The 18,894-nt window shown below is 49.5% G+C and overlaps 1 protein-coding gene across 1 annotated transcript in view; it reads right to left on the reverse strand.

Annotated features, from left to right (window-relative positions):
* IGDCC3 (immunoglobulin superfamily DCC subclass member 3) overlaps positions 1-18,894 on the reverse strand; it is a 110,681-nt gene that overhangs the window by 41,837 nt on the left and 49,950 nt on the right. Inside the window, 4 exon segments of the mRNA XM_063142662.1 lie at positions 3,355-3,513; positions 6,785-6,922; positions 13,131-13,261; positions 15,073-15,217. Of these exon segments, the coding sequence (XP_062998732.1) occupies positions 3,355-3,513; positions 6,785-6,922; positions 13,131-13,261; positions 15,073-15,217 (573 nt within the window).

Consider the following 18,894-nt stretch of genomic DNA (forward strand, 5'->3'; position numbering starts at 1 on the left):
ACACCACCATTTCGTTTCCCACCTTCGCCCACTTCCCTGCAGATCAGAGACTTTGCCTGGTGCAGCAGCACCTGGCCGCGTTCCAATCGCTTCCTGATTTACTGCTCCGAACCTTCAACCTGCTGGCTTGTGTTATGACTTATGAGCAAGCATTTTATTTAGCACCTTTTGCTTCCAAGATGTCATTTGTGTCTCTCTGACAGCGTGTGAGCTGAAGGAAACCAGCGTACAGATGTCTCAGACACGGTGGTGCCTCCAAATCAACACACGGCTAAAGAAATAAATTCTTCCGCACGTTTGGGGAGGGGGCGGTGTGGGGTGGAGGAGGAGGAGGAGGAAGGCGTCGTAACATCAGGGCTGCTGAATAGCTCATCCTCTGCACATGGCACAACAATGGAGAAACCGGGCCGGATAAACCACGATGCTATAGAAGGGCCAGACGGAACAGCTGCCCCACACGGGCCTGTAAACAGCCACTCACTCACTCACCTGGTCATCGTCAATGAGAAAGTTTTCCTAGGGTGACCCTATTGAAAGGAGGACAGGGCTTCTGTGTCTTTAACAGTTGTATAGAAAAGGGAATTTCAGCAGGAGTCATTCTTATGCATGCAGCCCCTGTTGAAATTCCCTCATCATCACAACACTTACAGCTGCAGGAGCCCTGCCTTTTTTAGCTAGATTGACCAGATACAAAAAATCCCTTTTCTACACAACTGTTAAAGATACAGGAGCCCTGTCCTCCTTTCCATATGGTCACCCTATTCATGCAGCACCTGGTTGAAATTCCTTCTTCATCACAACAGTTAAAGCTGCAGGAGCTATATTCGAGTGACCAGATACAAAAGAGAGCAGGGCTCCTGCAGCCTTAACTGTTGTGATGAAGATGGAATTTCGCCAGGTGCTGCATGCATACGAATGACACCTGCTGAAATTCCCTTTTCTGTGAAACAAAGACATAGGAGCCCGGTCCTCCTTTCTATATGGTCCCTATTAATTTGGGGAAATCAATTTGGGGGAATTAACATTCTTTTAAACAAAAACAGTTTTTTTAAACAAGAAAAATAAAGAATCCTTTCACCAGCACCAGAGCAGGACTCTCCCTCTTTTTGCTTACATTTTTGGTGCTCTTCCCTCCAACCTTCTTCCTCACACTCTATCATGGCCATTTTCTGACTCACTGCCATGACAACCATTTTGTGATGGTGCCCACAACAGTCTAAAAAATCCAGATGTGCCTGTCGGCCCAAAAATGTTGGCCATTGGTGGCAGCTTCCTGGATTTCGGACAGGATTTTCCCCCAACCCCCTTTGGAGATACCAGGGCCTTTTGCAAGCAATCCATGTGCTCAACCGGTAAGCTACTGCCCTTTTCCTAAGACAGGAAAGCTTGAAAAAAGTTTCAGCCACAACTGAGTAGGGATCAGGGCCGCCCCAAGTAATTTCATTGCCTGAGGCAAAGGACAAGATGGCACCCTCTCTATTCTATGGAACCAACCGGACTGGCACTTGAATCTTACCACAACACTGGTCATGGGGTAGCGTCTCCACCACACCCAAGGTCAGTAAGCTAGTTTAGTGAATGCAGGGTAGGCCGTGTGGCACACACAGCCCGGTACTCCAAGAGAAGGGAATGGCTGGATGGCTCAGGTCCAACTGCTGCCCCACGGTATCTGCTGCCAGAGGCTGTTGCCTCACTCTGCCTCATGGCATGGCCAGCCCTGGTAGGAACGAGTGGGCAGATGGGCCACTAACTTTGGTGAACTTATTTGCAAAGCTGAAGCAAAGAAAGAGGGGAAGAACCGGGCATGTTTAGCTTTGAGAGGAGAGGAGTGAGGGGAGACATGACAGCACTCCTCAAGGACTTGAAAGGTTGTCACACAGATTTGGGCCAGGATTTCTTCTCGATCCTCCCAGAGTACTGGGCACGGAAGAATGGACTCAAGTTACAGGAAGCCAGACTCCAGCTGGACAAACTTCCTGACTGTTAGAACAGTATGACAATGGCACCAGTTACCTGGGGAGGTTGTGGGCTCTCCCACCCTAGAGGCCTTCAAAAGGCAGCTGGACAGCCCTCTGTCAGCGATGCTTTAAGGTGGCTTCCTGCATGGAGCAGGGGGTTGGACTCGATGGCCTTATAGGCCTCTTCCAACTCTACTATTCTATGATTCTATGCATCTTTACCCCAGGAAGGGGACTTTCACACCAGCATTATCAGCTGGAAGAGAATCAAATAATGTCCCTTTTAGGAGGACGGTGGCAGAAAGGAGACATCTTCTACAGATCCCAGAGTAAATGGCAGGTAAGCCCAGCAAGTGAAATTAACTTCTTCTGTTGTCACCCCTGTGAAAATGTCCAATTAGGCTGCGCAGGTGGGAGAAATATAATTTTAGATTCAGGCGCTCATCAAGCCAGCAGTTAACGAGCCGAGCTGATGAGAATGTGAGGCTGCTTGAAATGGACTACTTCAAAGACAAAATGAGGGCTCGTAATCAGGAAAGGATTAGCACCATTCAGCTTGGTGCAGCTGGGTATGTCTCACACACACACACACACACACACACACACACACACACACACACACACTTTTTTTTTTTGCAAAAGGCATTCCCTTTGCAAAAACTTCACCATGGAGACTGGATGCTCAGCAAACATTTGAGAAACTCCTTTCTGGGTGTTGTTACCCAAGGTCATTAAAATTGGCTTTTCGGAACCGTTGTTAGGGGTTTGTGGGTGTGGAGGGGCGGGGGGGGGGGCGGCATTTTCCTGATGCACAGAACACACAAAGTTTCAAAGCACTTTCCTGGATGCCCAGCTCAGGGATTTAGTCCCACGGCTGTAGCTACGGGAGGGCACGGAGGGATTAATTTGAGCCCCCCACTACTACCACAAATTTGCAGCTCACTTTCCTTTCCTTTTCTTTTTTCAAAACAAAACCAAAAAAGTTAGCCCTCTGGCCCCTTTACTTCTGGAGAAAGAACCAAACAAGTACAGGACGAATCCCATCCAATGGACCAGTAAGAAGCCGACGGGCCCCCAGCGACCACCTCCATCTGGGATGGTTTTAGGCACGGTGAACGTTTCAGCCGCCATCTTGAAACAAAAAGTCAGCAAATCATTTACTGCTTCAATACTGAATTTGATAGATTTCAACCAAACTTCGCATCACAATCAGCACTGAAGCGAGCAGATTTTAACCCTATAACATTCATGTTTTTCATGTTTTGTAGACTTTTTTTTAAAAAAAATCAAGCTGCTAATATTGGGGGTGGGGAGGGGGGCACCATGTTAAAATAAGTTTCTTCTGTTCAATTTGCAGGTACAGGAAAAGCAAGACAACAGATCACCCGCCCCTTACCTTGCACTACCAGCCTTCCTTGCGCCGTCCTCCTCACTCTGGTGCCCGGCTTGTTGGCTGCACACACATATATCCCAGAATGCTGCACTGTGAGGTCAGAAATCATCAGGTTGCCCGTCCCAAGGACCTGAATTCCTTCAACGCCAATCGGTCGCCCATCTGGATTGTGGGGGAAAACAGAGTAAAATGATGCCCTGTGCCCAGCTTGCATGGTGAGGGTGAGTCTAGGACTTGCCAGCTCTTCATCCGGCATGGCTGTTTTCCTTGGTACAAGCAGCCCAAACAAGAAGAGGCGTGTCTCTCCCAGACCAAAGCCACGCCTCCTTTCGAGGCAGCCCTGCCTGGAGGTCAGTGGTGTAGTGGGGCTAGAGCTCTTGAGGAATGCATTGCCAGCACCATCTGCCACCGTCTCTGTGGCTTCCCTGTTCTCTTTGAGTTTGCAGAAATCCCCCTTGCGGGCAGAGGGAGATGAGTCCTCCCAGCAACAAGACATCGCTCTCGGATATAATGCAAAGTATTTCAGGATGGCTAGGTCTTGAGCGGGCAAATTAAGACCCATTGGCGTTACAAAAGACCTGCCTGCAACTTTGGAGGTGTGGCTAAGTGCACGGTTCTGATGGGTCCCTACACTTCAGAATTTACCACTACACCACTGGTGACCACTGTGACGAACCCCACCGCTACCACCAAGGGTAAGGCAGTGCCCCAATCCCACCCACCCCCAATTTCAAAGCTAGAAGTTTTCTTCAGAGAACTTTTGGCTAAGTGCTAGGGTGACCATATGGAAAGGAGGACAGGGCTCCTGTATCTTTAACCGTTGTATTGAGAAGGGAATTTCAGCAGGTGTCACTTGTAGGCACACAGCACCTGGCGAAATTCCCTCTTCATCAGAACAGTTAAAGCTGCAGGAGCCCTGCCCTCTTTTATATCTGGTCACTCTAGCTAAAGAGGACAGGCCTCCTGCAGCTTTAACTGTTGTGATGAAGAAGAAATTTCATCAGGTGTTGCATGCATACAAATGACACCGGCTGAAATTCCCTGTTCTACACAACTGTTAAAGATAAGAGTCCGGTCTTCCCTTCCATACAGTCACCCTATGCTAGGTTAGGGTGACCATATGAAAAGGAGGACAGGGCTCCTGTATCTTTAACAGTTGTATTGAAAAGGCAATTTCAGCAGGTGTCATTTGTATATATAGGAAATCTGGGGAAATTTCCTCTTCATCACAACAGTTACAGCTGCAGGTGCCCTGCCCTCTTTTAAATCTGGTCACTCTAGTATAGCTCCTGCAGCTTTAACTGTTGTGATGAAGAGGGAATTTCACCAGGTTCCCCATATATACAAATGACACCTGCTGAAATTCCCTTTTCTGTGCAACTGTTAAAGATACAGGAGCCCGGTCCTCCTTTTCATAGGGTCACCCTATGCTAGGTGGAACACAAGAAGAGCTTAAAAGTGTGATACTATGCATATTTAGACAAAAAAATGATCCTACAACTCCCAGCATTCCCCAGCTGGCTATGGAATTCTGGGAGTTGTGGGGCTATTTCTAAACATCGATACGATTGCAGCCGAAGTCTTTTAGATGGAGACAACCAGAGCCGTCAAATGGCTGGCTGTTGTTAACTAGCGGGCGAGGCTGCGCAGGGGGTTGAAAAAACAGCCGTGAAGCAAAAACCTCCCCGGCACTTAATGACCTAAGCTAGACCTTTATAAAAGAGAAAGGGACAAGTGAAAGAAACCAGATGATGGAGCAGGATGAAAATCCTGAAATTTACTCTCTTAGGCCATAGCTAGACGGGGCTTTATCCTGGGGTGAACCCCAGGATCGTCCCTGTGCGTCCACATGATGCACAGGGGATCCCAGTAACAGGGAGGGACGACCCCTTCCTTGCCCCAGGATCTCGCCCTCCACTTTGGCCCTGGTTTTTCCACGGGACCGCGGAACATGTGACCGGGTGCAGTGGGTTGACCCGGCTCCGTGCGATTCCTCGCGAGGAGCTGGGAGCTGCGCACGGGGCGTAGCGCTCCTCAGGTGGGTGGAGTGGGGAAAGTAATTTAAATTTTAAAAAATACTTACCTTTTGCGCACGAGCGTTCGTGCGCTGCTGCCCCTTTAATTAAAAAATAATGGTGGGCGCGACGCTTCTCCTTCTGAGGTCGTCGCGCGTAGACAGAGGAGGGATCTCACGTTAAACACAACACGAGATCTTCCCTCCTCTGCCGCGGGATAACAGGCAGGTCTAGCTAAGTAGTTTGAAAACATGCAAGGGAGCCATGTGCCTGTCAACTCAAAGCAGGCACTGTATGCTCCTGTGTCCAATAAGTTATCCAATTAATGGATTCTACCCCTGCCATGTAAGCTCTCACCACGAACGGCTCCTTCCATAGTTATTTACTTCTCGCTCTATCCCCCATTCTGACAGCTTTCCAATAATGCTGGGCTCTTTCTTTTTAGTCACACTTTCCTAACTCTCCAAATAATATACTTGTTCAGCCTCTGAGCCTTTTATGGAGTCCAGACTGAAAATGTGAGAGTTAAAGGGATGCATTTATATGCAATACTTCCAAATAAATAAACACAACCAGTTCCTATATATTCCAAACACTTTGGGGAAGGGGGCTGGTTGCTCATTAGAGTTTGAGTGTGTAATTCTAAAATGGAAAATTCTGGATTTATTTATTTATAGGGTGACCATATGGAGGGGAGGACAGGGCTCCTAAATCTTTAACAGCTGTATTGTATGCATGCAGCACCTGGTGAAATTCCCTCTTCATCACCGCAGTTAAAGCTGCAAGAGCTATACTGTAGTGACCAGATACAAAAGAGGGCAGGCGGAGACAGGCGGAGATGGAGTCTGCGTTACCTTTCCCTCGCCCAAAGTCAGAACGTGCATCCCGGCTTGGCTTCAGCTGGACGGGACGCTGGGGTGGACGGACGGCTCCACGTTCTGACGGCGTGCCGGAAGTCTGGCGCACTGGAAATCAGAACGTGGAGCTGTCCGCCCGCCCCCACCCCACCCCACCCCACCCCAGCGTCCCGTCCAGCTGAAGCCAAGCCGGGATGCACATTCTGACTTTGGGCAAGGGAAGGGTAACGCAACCTCCATCACCGCCTGTCTCCGCCTACCAGGGGTGGGGGTGGGGGGGGGCGGAAGGGCAGCTTCGGAACGGCGTGCCCGGAAGCTGCCCTCACTCACTCTGGGAGTGGGAGGGCGACTTCCAGGCGGGGCGTTCGGCGCCCCCCTTACCTTGGCGCTCTAGGATGCCGCCTGACTGGCCTCTATGGCAGCGCCAGCCCTGCCCTTATCCACTTACCGCACTAGCTCTTAGGAAGAAGAAACAACGCAATCCTCTGTACTCTACCCTCGCTGACACAATATCAAAACTCTCCTGCCTTAAGGGCAGGCCGTGGCGCTTTGGTTACTCACCAAGTCGACTCCAGGAGACGATGGGGCGAGGGTTTCCAGTTGCAATGCATTCCAGGACAGCGGTCTGGTGAACGGTTAAGGTCAGGTTCTCTGGCCCCACCAGGATCATGGGGTCCTTGTACACAGCAAAATGGGAACCTGTGCAGACAGACCAGTCGTCACCTGAGACGCACTGAAATTGAGAAGGCTCGTCTCGTATGCTTGATTCCACCCTGGGGCGGAGGCTCTTAGTAGAAGAATGGCCGTGTTTCCTCAAGGCCAGGCACCGTGTAAGCGGCCGTGCCAGAAACCTGGGCAGGATCTACACTACCGCTTTATAGTGAGACTGAAGTGCACTGACAACTGTCGGGACCCAGGACACATCTACACCAAGCAGGATAGAACGCCATGAAAGCGGCATATGGCATGTGTCAATGGGCCCCAACAGTTGTCAGAGCACTTCAATACCGCTATAAAGCAGTAGTGTAGATCCTGCCTCCATTTACCGCTTCCATACCACTTTCATAGTGCTATATCCTAGAATCATAGAATAGCAGAGTTGGAAGGGGCCTACAAGGCCATCGAGTCCAACCCCCTGCTCAATGCAGGAATCCACCCTAAAGCATCCCTGACAGATGGTTGTCCAGCGGCCTCTTGAATGCCTCTAGTGTGGGAGAGCCCACAACCTCCCTAGGTAACTGGTTCCATTGTCGTACTGCTCTAACAGTCAGGAAGTTTTTCCTGATGTCCAGCTGGAATCTTTAACTTGAGCCCGTTATTCCGTGTCCTGCACTCTGGGAGGATCGAGAAGAGATCCTGGCCCTCCTCTGTGTGGAAACCTTTGAAGTCCTTGAAGAGTACTATCATGTCTCCCCTCAATCTTCTCTTCTCCAGGCTAAACATGCCCAGTTCTTTCAGTCTCTCTTCATAGGGCTTTGTTTCCAGACCCCTGATCATCCTGGTTGCCCTCCTCTGAACACGCTCCAGCTTGTCTGCTTCCTGCTTGGTGTAGATCTGGTCCTGGCTGTCAGGATGTATCCTCCAACCTAGGGTCACTTAGTCCAGCGGTAGGGGACTGAAAAGCTGACCAGGCTACAGCAGAAGGACCAGTCTCCTTGTATTTATATCAGGCCCAGCCAATCAGGAGGCTTCATACTGCCAGCCAGTCACAAGAACCAATGCTAAACATCCCCATTCCTTTGTGCCACGGCAGCTCACCATGCTTGGCACCCATTCTCAGATCATGAATCTCCTAGTTCAAGCCACTGAACTCGTAACGCTTCTGCATCTTCTCCTTCGGACAACATTTTTGCTCTTTGATGCGAGCAATCTGAACTCTGCTAGCCACCCTATGCTAGGGGTGGGCAACCTCTTTATAGGCCAAGGGCCAAATTCAATTTCAGAGAAGCTCTCAGGGGATGCGATTGAGTGGTGGGTGGGACAAAAGGCAAAAGTAGGGCCGAAAATACAAAAAAGTACACACACAAAATACCAGCATATTGTAGTTTACAAGTTCTTACTGCCAGTAACTAAGCCTCAGGCCTTAGCTAGACCAGGCTATATCCCGGGGCGAACCCCGGGATCATAGAATCATAGAATAGTAGAGTTGGAAGGGGCCTACAAGGCCATCGAGTCCATCCCCCTGCTCAATGCAGGAATCCACCTTAAAGCATCCCTGACAGATGGCTGTCCAGTTGACACACAGGGGATCCCGGGATCATCCCTCCCTTGCCCCGGGATATAGCCCTCCCCTTTGGGCCCACTTTGAGCCCGAGACCGTGGAACGTCTGGCCTGTTTCTGCGGCTTGACCCCGCTCCACGCGAGTGTTGGTGCGCTACATCCTCTTTAAAAAAAAATTAAAATGGCGGGCGTGACGCCTCTCTTCCTGAGGTCGTCACGCCTTACGTGTAAACAGGGCAGAGATCTCCCCTCCTCTGCCCTGGAACAAAAGGTAGGTCTAGGAGAGGATTTTCAATCTTTTAAAAGACTGCATGAAAGCTAGGAAACTATGAAACGACTGGTGGATGGGAGAAAGGGGGCGGGGCCATCCGGGGAACCCAGAATGGCTGGATTTGGCCCAAGAGCTGGAGGTTCCCCACCCTTGTATCCTGCCATTCCCCTAAATTCCATGTCTTCATCCTTCTTTCCTGCCACCAGTTAGGCCATCCTGGAGAGCGCTGCCTGGGGTATCTCATCCCTCAGTTTCTCCATTTTGGGAACTGCCATCTCAGTCAATTTCTGCTCACCCCCAAAAGCCTCGGCCGCAAAGGCATGAAAGGAATGCAGTTTCGGCGGAAGGTCGGCATTGTGACGAACAAGAGATGAAGTCCAATTTATAAGCGGCCTAAGAGGCTGGTTTCCAGTTACACGCTGGTGAGCAGATGTGAGCTGTCATTTGCTAAGTGGGTGCCGGGGCTGGAGGAGGTGACACTAAAAAGGGGAATCAGCTATCAAGAAGTGGAGGAGGAGGAGGAGGAGGAGGAGGAGGAGGAGGAGGAGGAGAAGAAGAAGAAGAAGAAGAAGAAGAAGAAGAAGAAGAAGAAGAAGAAGAAGAAGAAGAAGAAAGAGGAGGAGGAGGAGGAGGAGGAGGAGGAGGAGGAGGAGGAGGAGAAGAAGAAGAAGAAGAAGAAGAAGAAGAAGAAGAAGAAGAAGAAGAAGAAGAAGAAGAAGAAGAAGAAGAAAGAGGAGGAGGAGGAGGAGGAGGAGGAGGAGGAGGAGGAGGAGGAGGAGGAGAAGAAGAAGAAGAAGAAGAAGAAGAAGAAGAAGAAGAAGAAGAAGAAGAAGAAAGAGGAGGAGGAGGAGGAGGAGGAGGAGGAGGAGGAGGAGGAGGAGGAGGAGGAGAAGAAGAAGAAGAAGAAGAAGAAGAAGAAGAAGAAGAAGAAGAAGAAGAAGAAGAAGAAGAAGAAGAAATAATAATGATGTTGCTCGAAGAAGGAGGAAAAGGAGAAGGAGAAATGATGTTGCTCTAAGAACACAGCATCTGCTTTGCTAGGTCAAGCTAAGCCTAGTGCAATTCAGTACCCCTTTCCTGGGAGCAGACAGACACGTGCCACCCTTGGGAGCTCCCTCTCTTTGGTCCAACCAATGAAGTCTTCCCCTACTTGGCCTAACCAGCCATTGCATGGCATTTATGAAGCACTGCAACCCCAAGGAGGTAATGGCCTGTCCCTATCCTTTAGCCACAGCGGGTGGTACTTAGTGGTACTCTGAACATGGACCTATCGTGATTACGAGACTGAACCTGTCACGAACCTGCCTAGTTCAAAGATGGTGGCCATCACCACAACCGGCGGCTGTGAGTCTGACTCAGAAGCCCGTAGGCACTTACAAAGGTGCCTGGTAGTGAGTCAGGCCGTCCGTCTAGCTCTATATTGCCAGCACTGACTGGCAGTGGCTCTCCAGGATTTCAGGCAGGAGTTCTTCCCACCCTACCTGGAGATGCTGGAGACAGCACCTGAAATCTTTTGAGTGCAAAGCTGGGACTCCAGCTCTGAGTTAACGCCCTTCCCTAAATTGGAAGCTGCCTCACGCCATGTCGGACCACAGGTACATCTGGCTCAATACTGTCTACACTGACTGGCAGCAATGGCGCTCCAGGGTTTCAGGCAGAAGATTAGACCTGGGGCCTTCTCCATGCAAAGCATCTACTCCACCACTGCACTATGGTCCTTCTCTTTATGAAGGCAAGAACGAAGAAAGGCAGGCAACACAAACACTTACTCCGGAAGCAATAAACCTTCTTCTTTGCTGGCCTGGGCACCGATGTTTTGCCGAAGCCCACATTTGCTGGCACGGATCTCCAGTGAGTCTGAAGCCCTACCAACATATGTCCCAGTAAGCTGGGTGGAAGGAAGGTTTCCGTTCCGGTGGTGCCTCCAGGTACCAGTTTAGGCAGTTTAGGTATGAGAAAAGATGCCTCTTCCCAGCCGTTATGCTGCCTTCTGCACTACGCTCTGCTCCTCTAAAGGAAAGGGGCTCTTAATTGCCCCACTGCACTGGGCGCAAACGCTGGGCCTGGTGTGCGCATACGTGGGGGGCTGCAGAACTCCAGAACCCCTGCTGAGAGGCAACCGGCAAAGCGGAGCAAAGTGTGTATGGAATTTCAACCATCTCCCACTTGCCCCTGGCAAAACAGTTCAGTGCACCTGCACGGATAGAGCCCGGATTGTCGTGGTTGTTTTAAACCTTTGATAGGTTGACACGGGCCGTGGGCACATAGGGCAGAGAAGGGAAGGGTCTTTGCAAAGATAAGCTGCAACCGATGAGCTCAGAGCTTCCAGAAATGTTATTATGGCGTCTTCCTGAGCCCTGTGAAGAAGGTGGCACGGTTTTCCCTTCTCTTTGTCCAGCTCAGCACCCGAATAGAAGGTAGGTGGTACAGCATGAGAGTAACGAAATCTCTAAAGCCAGCAGGAAGCTCGTTAGGATTTCCACTGATTAGGTGACGGAGTTTTATGTCCTCTGCAGCTCCTCGCCTTACCCCAGGACTTGATGCAGCAGAATCAATTAGACGTGATTTGTTTCATGCGCACAATTTACGCACGTCAGAGCATTCCCGTTCCTAGCTCACTCGAATTTCCACCGCTTGGAGAGCTGAGCTTCCGTGTCCTGCAGGACGGGCTTCCCCGTTTTTGCAGTAATTCGCATAAGCGGAGTAAATGATGCAGACGAAGGAAATGCATGTGAAACGATCTTGACTTGCATATTTTACGCAGGTCACAGGACTTGACTTTCCCCGGTGCAGAACACAGCACCAGAGTGCTCCCGCTGTGCTCGCCACGATGTCCCACAGGGAGAGGGAAAGAAAGAAAAGCCCAAACCTAAGTTATTTACACAGGCACTTGACGGAAACCTCTCTGTTCACGAGAAGGCCGCCTGTTTTATGGCGGGCGGAGATAAGCGAGCAAGATGGTTCTGGTGGCTCACCACGGCAATCGTTAATCCAGGCATATTATTTGTATATTTTGTACAGCACCAAGTACATTGTTAAATAAATAAATAAATAAATAAATAAATAAATAAATAATAAAATGCTTCTGTCCTCCTTGGTACCCAAAATGGGCGGAAATGGGATGGTCTGGCCAGACACAATGGGCGCTGTTCAGAAGACACCTTAAACCACAGTGGTTAAGGCCGTTTCATTAACAAAAAGAGCTACACCACTGTGGTTTGAGGTGTCTTCTGAACAGGAAGTGCGAGAAGAAGGAAAACCCCGTAGGGGAGTAAAAAATAAGCCAAAGGCAAGGGCGGAACTAAGGAATCTTCTACAATAATATTATTAGTAAAAGACTTATTAAAGTGCCAGGTGCCTACGTGTTTCGAACACGGTTGCGTTCTTCCTCAGGGCTTTAGAACGTTAGAAGCCTAGCAGCTTCCGCAGACATTTGCACTAACATTATAAAGCCCTGAGGAAGAATGCAACCGAGCTCGAAACGTGTAGGCGCCTGGCACTTTAATAAACCTTTTGCTAATAATGTTATTGTAGAAGATTCCTTGGTTCTGCCCTTGCCTTTGGCTTCTGAACAGGGCCATTGGTGTCTGCTTGAAAGGAAGTAGAATGGTGATAGGAGCATGTGAGAAGAAGCCAGAGGGCATCCGCCTGTCCCACCCAAGGAGCTCCATGAATAGTTTCGGCTGTCAGGAAATAGGTGGGATGAGCAGTGAGGAACAGGACAGGCCCAAGAGGATGGGATGTCAGGGATGCTGTAGGGTGGATTCCTGCATTGAGCAGGGGGTTGGACTCAATGGCCTTGTAGGCCCCTTCCAACTCTGCTATTCTATGATTCTATGATTCCATGAGGCCCAAGATATTTTGCTGCCTGAAGCAAAGCTCACAATGGCACCCACCCACTCCATGCACACATTCCACATACATGTGGCATAGCGGCTAGAGTATCGGACCGGGAGTCGGAAGATCTGGGTTCTAGTCCCCACTCGGCCACGAAGCTCACTGGGGGACCTTGGCCCAGTCGCAGACCCTCAGCCCAGCCTACCTCACTGGGTTGTTGTTGTGAGGATTAAATGGAAAGGAGGAGGATTATGTACATGGCCTTGGCTTCTTTGGAGGAAAAAAGGTGGGGTCTAAATGCAATAAATAAATAAGACGGAAGTTGACTGGACTGGCAACACAGGGCACGTGGCAAGGGGTTGCTGATGGCAGCAGGCTCACTTACGGGATGTGGGACAGGCCCTTTGGCAAACAGAGCTGTGTCTTCCAACGCCTTGCTGTGTTTCCCCACCTCCCAGCTGACTGCTGACTGAGATGGCTGTCTGACTGTACCTAATGGTAGGGCCAGCCCGGAGGACAACGTGTGGTCTCCCCGCCGCCACACATACCCCCGCACACCCCCTGTCCCTTTGACCAACCTGACACGGTGAGCCTGGCTCCCCTGCTGAACTTCACACTGGCAATGTTGGTGGCGACACAGTGGAAGATCCCGGCGTCTTCGGCGCGGAGTCCAGTGATCTGCAAGACTCCCTTGGGCAAGAGCGTGTACCTAAAGGAGCCAGGAAACACAACGGAAATGGGGAGGGGGAAACTCAGCAAAGTGTATGAATCAACATTTGAGGCCCTCCTCAGAGCCCCTCCTGAAGGATGGCAGCAGCAAGCGACAGGGCCTTCTCAGTGGTGTCCCCCCCCCCTGCGACGGATTGTGGAACACTCCATCTAGTGGGGTTCATCTGGCGCTGACATTGTCATTTTAAGGTTAAGACTTTCCTTTACTCCCAGGCCTTTGATGGCATATGATGGGGCTTCTCAGCTGTTTTGGCGGGTCTTGGCATTTTTGGGTTGTTTTTAGCTGTTTTAAATAGTTTTAACTATTGGTTGTTTAAACCTCCGATGCAAGACTCCTTCAGACTTTTTCTAGAGAAAGGAGTTTAATAAATATAATAATAATGATCCCCTTTACAACAGGGGTATTCAAAAAAGAGAGAGAGAGAGAGAGAAAAGGCCTGCACCAGAATGTAGTGGCAGAGTTTACAGCTTCAAATGGCACGGAGGGCATGACATTCTTGAATGCTCCCCGATGTAGAAAAAAAATGAAATAATGAAAAGCTCCCTGCGACAACAGTTAAAGCGGCAGGATACTAGAATGACCAGAAGAGGGCAGGGCTCCTGCAGCTGTAACTGTGGTGATGAAGAGGGGATTTGACCAGGTGCTGCATGCATACAAAGGACACCTGCCGAAATTCCTTTTTCTAGACAACTGTTAAAGATCCAGGAGCCCTGTCTTGCTTTTCATATGGTCACCCAAACCAGTGCAGCCCCTGGTGAAATTCTCTCTTCATCCCAACAGTTAAAGTTGCAGGAGTCCTGCCCTAGAGGGCAGGGCTCCTGCAACATTAACTGTTGGGATGAAGAGAGAATGGCATTTAACAACTGTTAAAGATCCAGGAGCCCTGTCCTCCTTTCCATATGGTCACCCTAGCGCTGTCGCACTCATGTCCTGCTTGTGGCTTCCTGGTCATCACCTCGTTGGCCACTGTGTGAACAGAGTACTGAACAAGATGGACTCTTGGGCCACAGCTAGACCTAAGGCTTATCCTGGGATCATCCAGGGTTCGCCCCTGCCTTGTGTGTCACCTAGATGAACAGGTTTGACCCCTGGACGATCCAGGGATAAACCTTAGGTCTAGCTATGGCCTTGGTCTGACCCAGCCTCGCTCTTCTGATGTTCTTACCAAGACAACAAATACCACCTGCGTTTTTAAATCTGTTTTGTCAATGGTCTGATGTGCATTGAATGACCATATCTGGTCCCAGCAAAAGTCCTGTGCAGAGACGTCCTTGGCATATTATGGGATGGCTCTTTTCGCTTGCCAGTTTAATTGCCTCTGTAATTGCTTGGGAGTCAAGTGCGTGGGTGGCTGGCTGGCTGTGTGCATGCAATTTTGAATGGCCACATTTTCTTGTTTAATATTAAGTCACGCTCAGTGCTGTTGTTATTATAGAGCAGTGGTTTTCAAACCCTGGAGTTCCTCAGACATTTAAGAGATTAGTAATATCAGACCAGATTCTCCAAAAGACAGCTTGCTGGCTGCTATGTCCTTTGGAAATGTGCACATGCAAGAGAACGCTGAGCATGATTCAGGGCGTGCATCTTAGTTCGTGTGGAGCAATGGCGAGGCTCAACAGCCAAGCATGATGACGCTCCCTTCCACACTTCCCAGAATCCTTTGCATCATGCATGGCACATGCACAGACATGTTGTTGCGAGAAGGGTTCCCAAAAGATGTAAGCTTTGAAAAGCACGGCTCTGCGGCACATAGAGCCCTGCTTATAGCTCCTCGGGGCCAGGGGCGTTACCTGTCGTTATCTGTATTGATGGGGAGGTGATTCTTCTGCCACATGATCATGGGCTCCGGCAAGCCATGGATTTGGCACTGGAACCTGGCGACGCCCCCTTCTTCCACCACTGCACTCTGGGGGTGAATGTGGAAGTCAGACATAGCTAAAGAAAGAAAGAAAATGAAAGAGTGTTGTAGGATTCATTCTGCATTGGGAAGGTGAGTGACTGACGAGAGGATCCCAGCCTCCCAAAAACCACTGGGTAAGCTAAGGAAAAAACCCCAAAGAGCTGTCCTTAGTCAGGACAGATAATACTGAGCTTGACGACCTAATTCAGTATAAGGCAGTTTCCTCTATGTCCCTCTTTGTCTAGACTGCACACCTCTGGAACTCCCTGCCCAGGGAGTTTTTTTTTTTTCTAACTGGACCAGGTTAATGCCAACTAAAACTGAAGATACCCTGGCGCCTCACCAAATCTTCACATGCTCTCATTCTGCAGCCTAAGGTAATAAATGTACACTCTGCCCTTCCTCTAAAGTGCTCAGAGGGGATTGCCCAGCATCAGTGCCATCTCCAGGTTTTGGCGGATCCTTGGGCGCCACCCCCGCCACTGACCCTTCCGTCCGTGAGCCTGCCTTCTCCCCGCCATCGTCTTCAGCTGTTCTTGCTCCTCATCCTCTCTCTCTCTCTCTCTCTCCATTGCTCCCGCTCGCTCGCTTGGTGAGCAGAGAGCCAGTGAGCGAGCAGGCAGCACCTGCTGCTTCTCTTCTCAGCACCACCGTGGTCTGATCCAGAGCAAGAGGCGGGCGAGCAAACAGGTTTGCAATGGCGAAGAGCAGAAGGCGCTCCAGGGGGGTTGTCAATGGGGCCCTGCTGGGCGGTGGACCCTCGACAAGGGCCTGGCCATACCTGCCCTTGACACAGGCCCTACCCGCTGTGATTGACAGGCAGCGGGACGTTGCCAGGTTGGCTGGGCCTGAATGGTGGCATCATCATCATCATCATCATCATCATCATCATCATCATCATCATTTTATTTCTTGCCCGCCTCTCCATGTTGTTGCCTGCAACAACAGCAAATAACAACTTGGCTGGATGTACGGCCAGCTCCAGCAATTGATTTCAGGGACCCTGGGTTGGAGCCATGCTTGGATTTGGGTATGGTTGTCCGCCGTCCAGTGGAGGCTGGTGGCTTCGATTTCATGGGGGTTGTGAATCCATTCTGGGTTTCAGTCCGAACCAGCCAGCGCTCTAAAGGAGCTCTCCAAGGCACCAAACTTAGTTTTTCTGCTACAGTTCAGCACCTTGGAGAGCTCCTTTAGAATGCCGACTGGTTCGGACTGCACCCCAGAATGGATTCACAGCCCCTTTGAAATGGGAGACGCCAACCTCCGCCGCCCCAGGCCCTGGCACTTCCTAAAGCGTACCACACTGCATTTAATCGCGTTGCATGTATTAAAAGGGTGCAGCTGGAGGAACTGACTAACGCAAACTAAAGAACAGCACCTCCCACCCAACCAGCCCCCAACTCAAGACGAAGGCATAATCGGCCCAACGTTCGAGAAATCATCCAAGCTTCAAACTCCCGGGGGGGGGGGGGAAGCATCTTTTAGCTGAGTCTCCCCCTCCCCCTCCCTCTCCCCCTCCCAAAATGCCTTCTGGCTGCACATTAACATACACACCCAGACTCACACACCTCAATCTCCTTCCTTCAACATACATCAAAGATAATACATGTGCATCTCTTTAAGGGAAGGAGCCCCGGACATGTCAGGAAGGGTCCATCATTCATCTTCAGTCTCCCATTGGGCCCCGACAGATGGGAGACTGCTTATGCTGTTTCATACATTAAACATGGGCCACGTCCCCCCTCCTCTCACGCCCCTCTGTCATAAGCTTCAGCTCACTAAATAGAGAGGGTTTAGGAAGTACAACGTGCCGATTGTGCTTTTGAGGGGTCCACTGCTGCTCCCCTTTCCTCTGCCTCCTTCAAAAAGAAAATCTGGTTTGAACCGGATTTTAATGTAATTTGAGAACATTTTATTAAATTATGTGAGCCGCTTGAGCACTAATTGCATTTTATTGTGTTAAGAAAAGTGCGCTGAGCACCAGCCCACTGGAGCGTAAGTGCAATAGAAATATAATGTTTATGGCTATAACATTGTCAAGTTTGATATAAACATTGTTACATTTTTAGTAGTTTGCATCATCATCATCATCATCATCATCATCATCATCATTATTATTATTATTATTATTATTATTATTATTATATGGCAGGACATTATCGAAGTTTTATCCTGAAGCTTAATTCCATTCAACTTTTGAGTAAGTATTTTAAGGGTCAGGGCCCTAGCTCTCATCTTTGAACCATGGGGTGGCTTGGATGATTAATAGGTGTCCTTCACTGAGAGGTTCTGTAATCGCCAACAGCTTATCCATCCACTATCCCATCTTCCCCTTCAATATGGAGCTTTAGGGCCAGGTATATTTTTGGTCACTCTCTCCAGTCAGAGTAACAGGAAGTCCTATCAAGATGCCCCATTTCGCAACTACAAGGATTCCTCGACAGACGGGTTGGTCTCAAAAGGGTATCCCAGAGGATGGAAATCTCCACGGCTTTGACCAAGAGACATGAATAACATCAGCTGGCCATTGAGATCACTGAGTTTAAGGACACTCAGCTTCTAACTGGAATGGCCCACAAAACAAGCAGGCGAGAAATGTGGGCCTCAAAACCAACAATTTACAGGGTCCAAATCGGGAAGAGAAACTCAGACTGAAGTGTGCAACACTGCTCTTTAGGGATCACCGGAATGGAGGCTCTCCAGGGTTAACTGGAAGGCGTGTTTGCCAATGAAAACAGCCCCAAGTGAAGAACTGCTTTGCCTGTCGCTTTATTTCAATAAGATCATCTCTTCCAGGTAAAATTGCAGCAATAACCTCTCCTCTTAAAGACACCGGTATTAATATTGATCATGAATAAAACATGGGGAAGGCATAAATAATTCAATGATGAGGAGTTAAGTAAAATATGGCTCTACAGTGACCCTATAACGTGGCTTTAAAGCGCAATTTGATGTCAGATGCCAGGGAAATGCCACAACCCTTGCCAAAGCAGCTGGTTTTTATAATTTGCATTAAACATTCATGTCCGGTGTTATAAAATGCCGCCGAGGTTTTTGCAAACGTTATTTACAGTTGCAAAAGCATCTGTTCTAAGCATCTATCCTAGGGTGACCACATGAAAAGGAGGACAGGGCTCCTGGATCTTTAACAGTTGCATAGAAAAGGGAATTTCAGCAGGTGTCATTTGTATATATGGAGAACCTGGTGAAATTCCCTCTTCATCACAACAGTTAAAGGTGCAGGAGCTATACTAGAGTGACCAGATTTAAAAGAGGGCAGGGCACCTGCAACTTTAACTGGTGTGATGAAGAGGGAATTTCACCAGGTTCCCCATATAAACAAATGACACCTGCTGAAATTCCCTTTTCTATGCAACTGTTAAAGATACAGGAGCCCTGTCCTCCTCTCCATAGGGTCACCCTAATCTAGCCTGCAAACAGCCCAGTGGTCCAGCAGCAAGCAGTCACCTGGCAGTGGGGGGGGGGGGGGTTCTCTAAAACCAGCCAGCAGCAGGTGTGAGACGGCTCGACAGTCACCGTTACGGCTAGTTTTCCAGGAGGGCGGCACCAGAACTGTACCAGATCCAAACCAAAATAAACAAGTATGCATATGATTCACATCTCTGCCCACTAACGGGGCAGAGATTAAATCTTTAGCTAAGATTAAATCGATTCAAGCTCACTGCTTGGGAAACACTACCTTGGGGGTCAT

This window comes from Elgaria multicarinata, chromosome 16 (genome assembly GCF_023053635.1).
Source record: "Elgaria multicarinata webbii isolate HBS135686 ecotype San Diego chromosome 16, rElgMul1.1.pri, whole genome shotgun sequence".
NCBI lineage: Eukaryota > Metazoa > Chordata > Lepidosauria > Squamata > Anguidae > Elgaria > Elgaria multicarinata.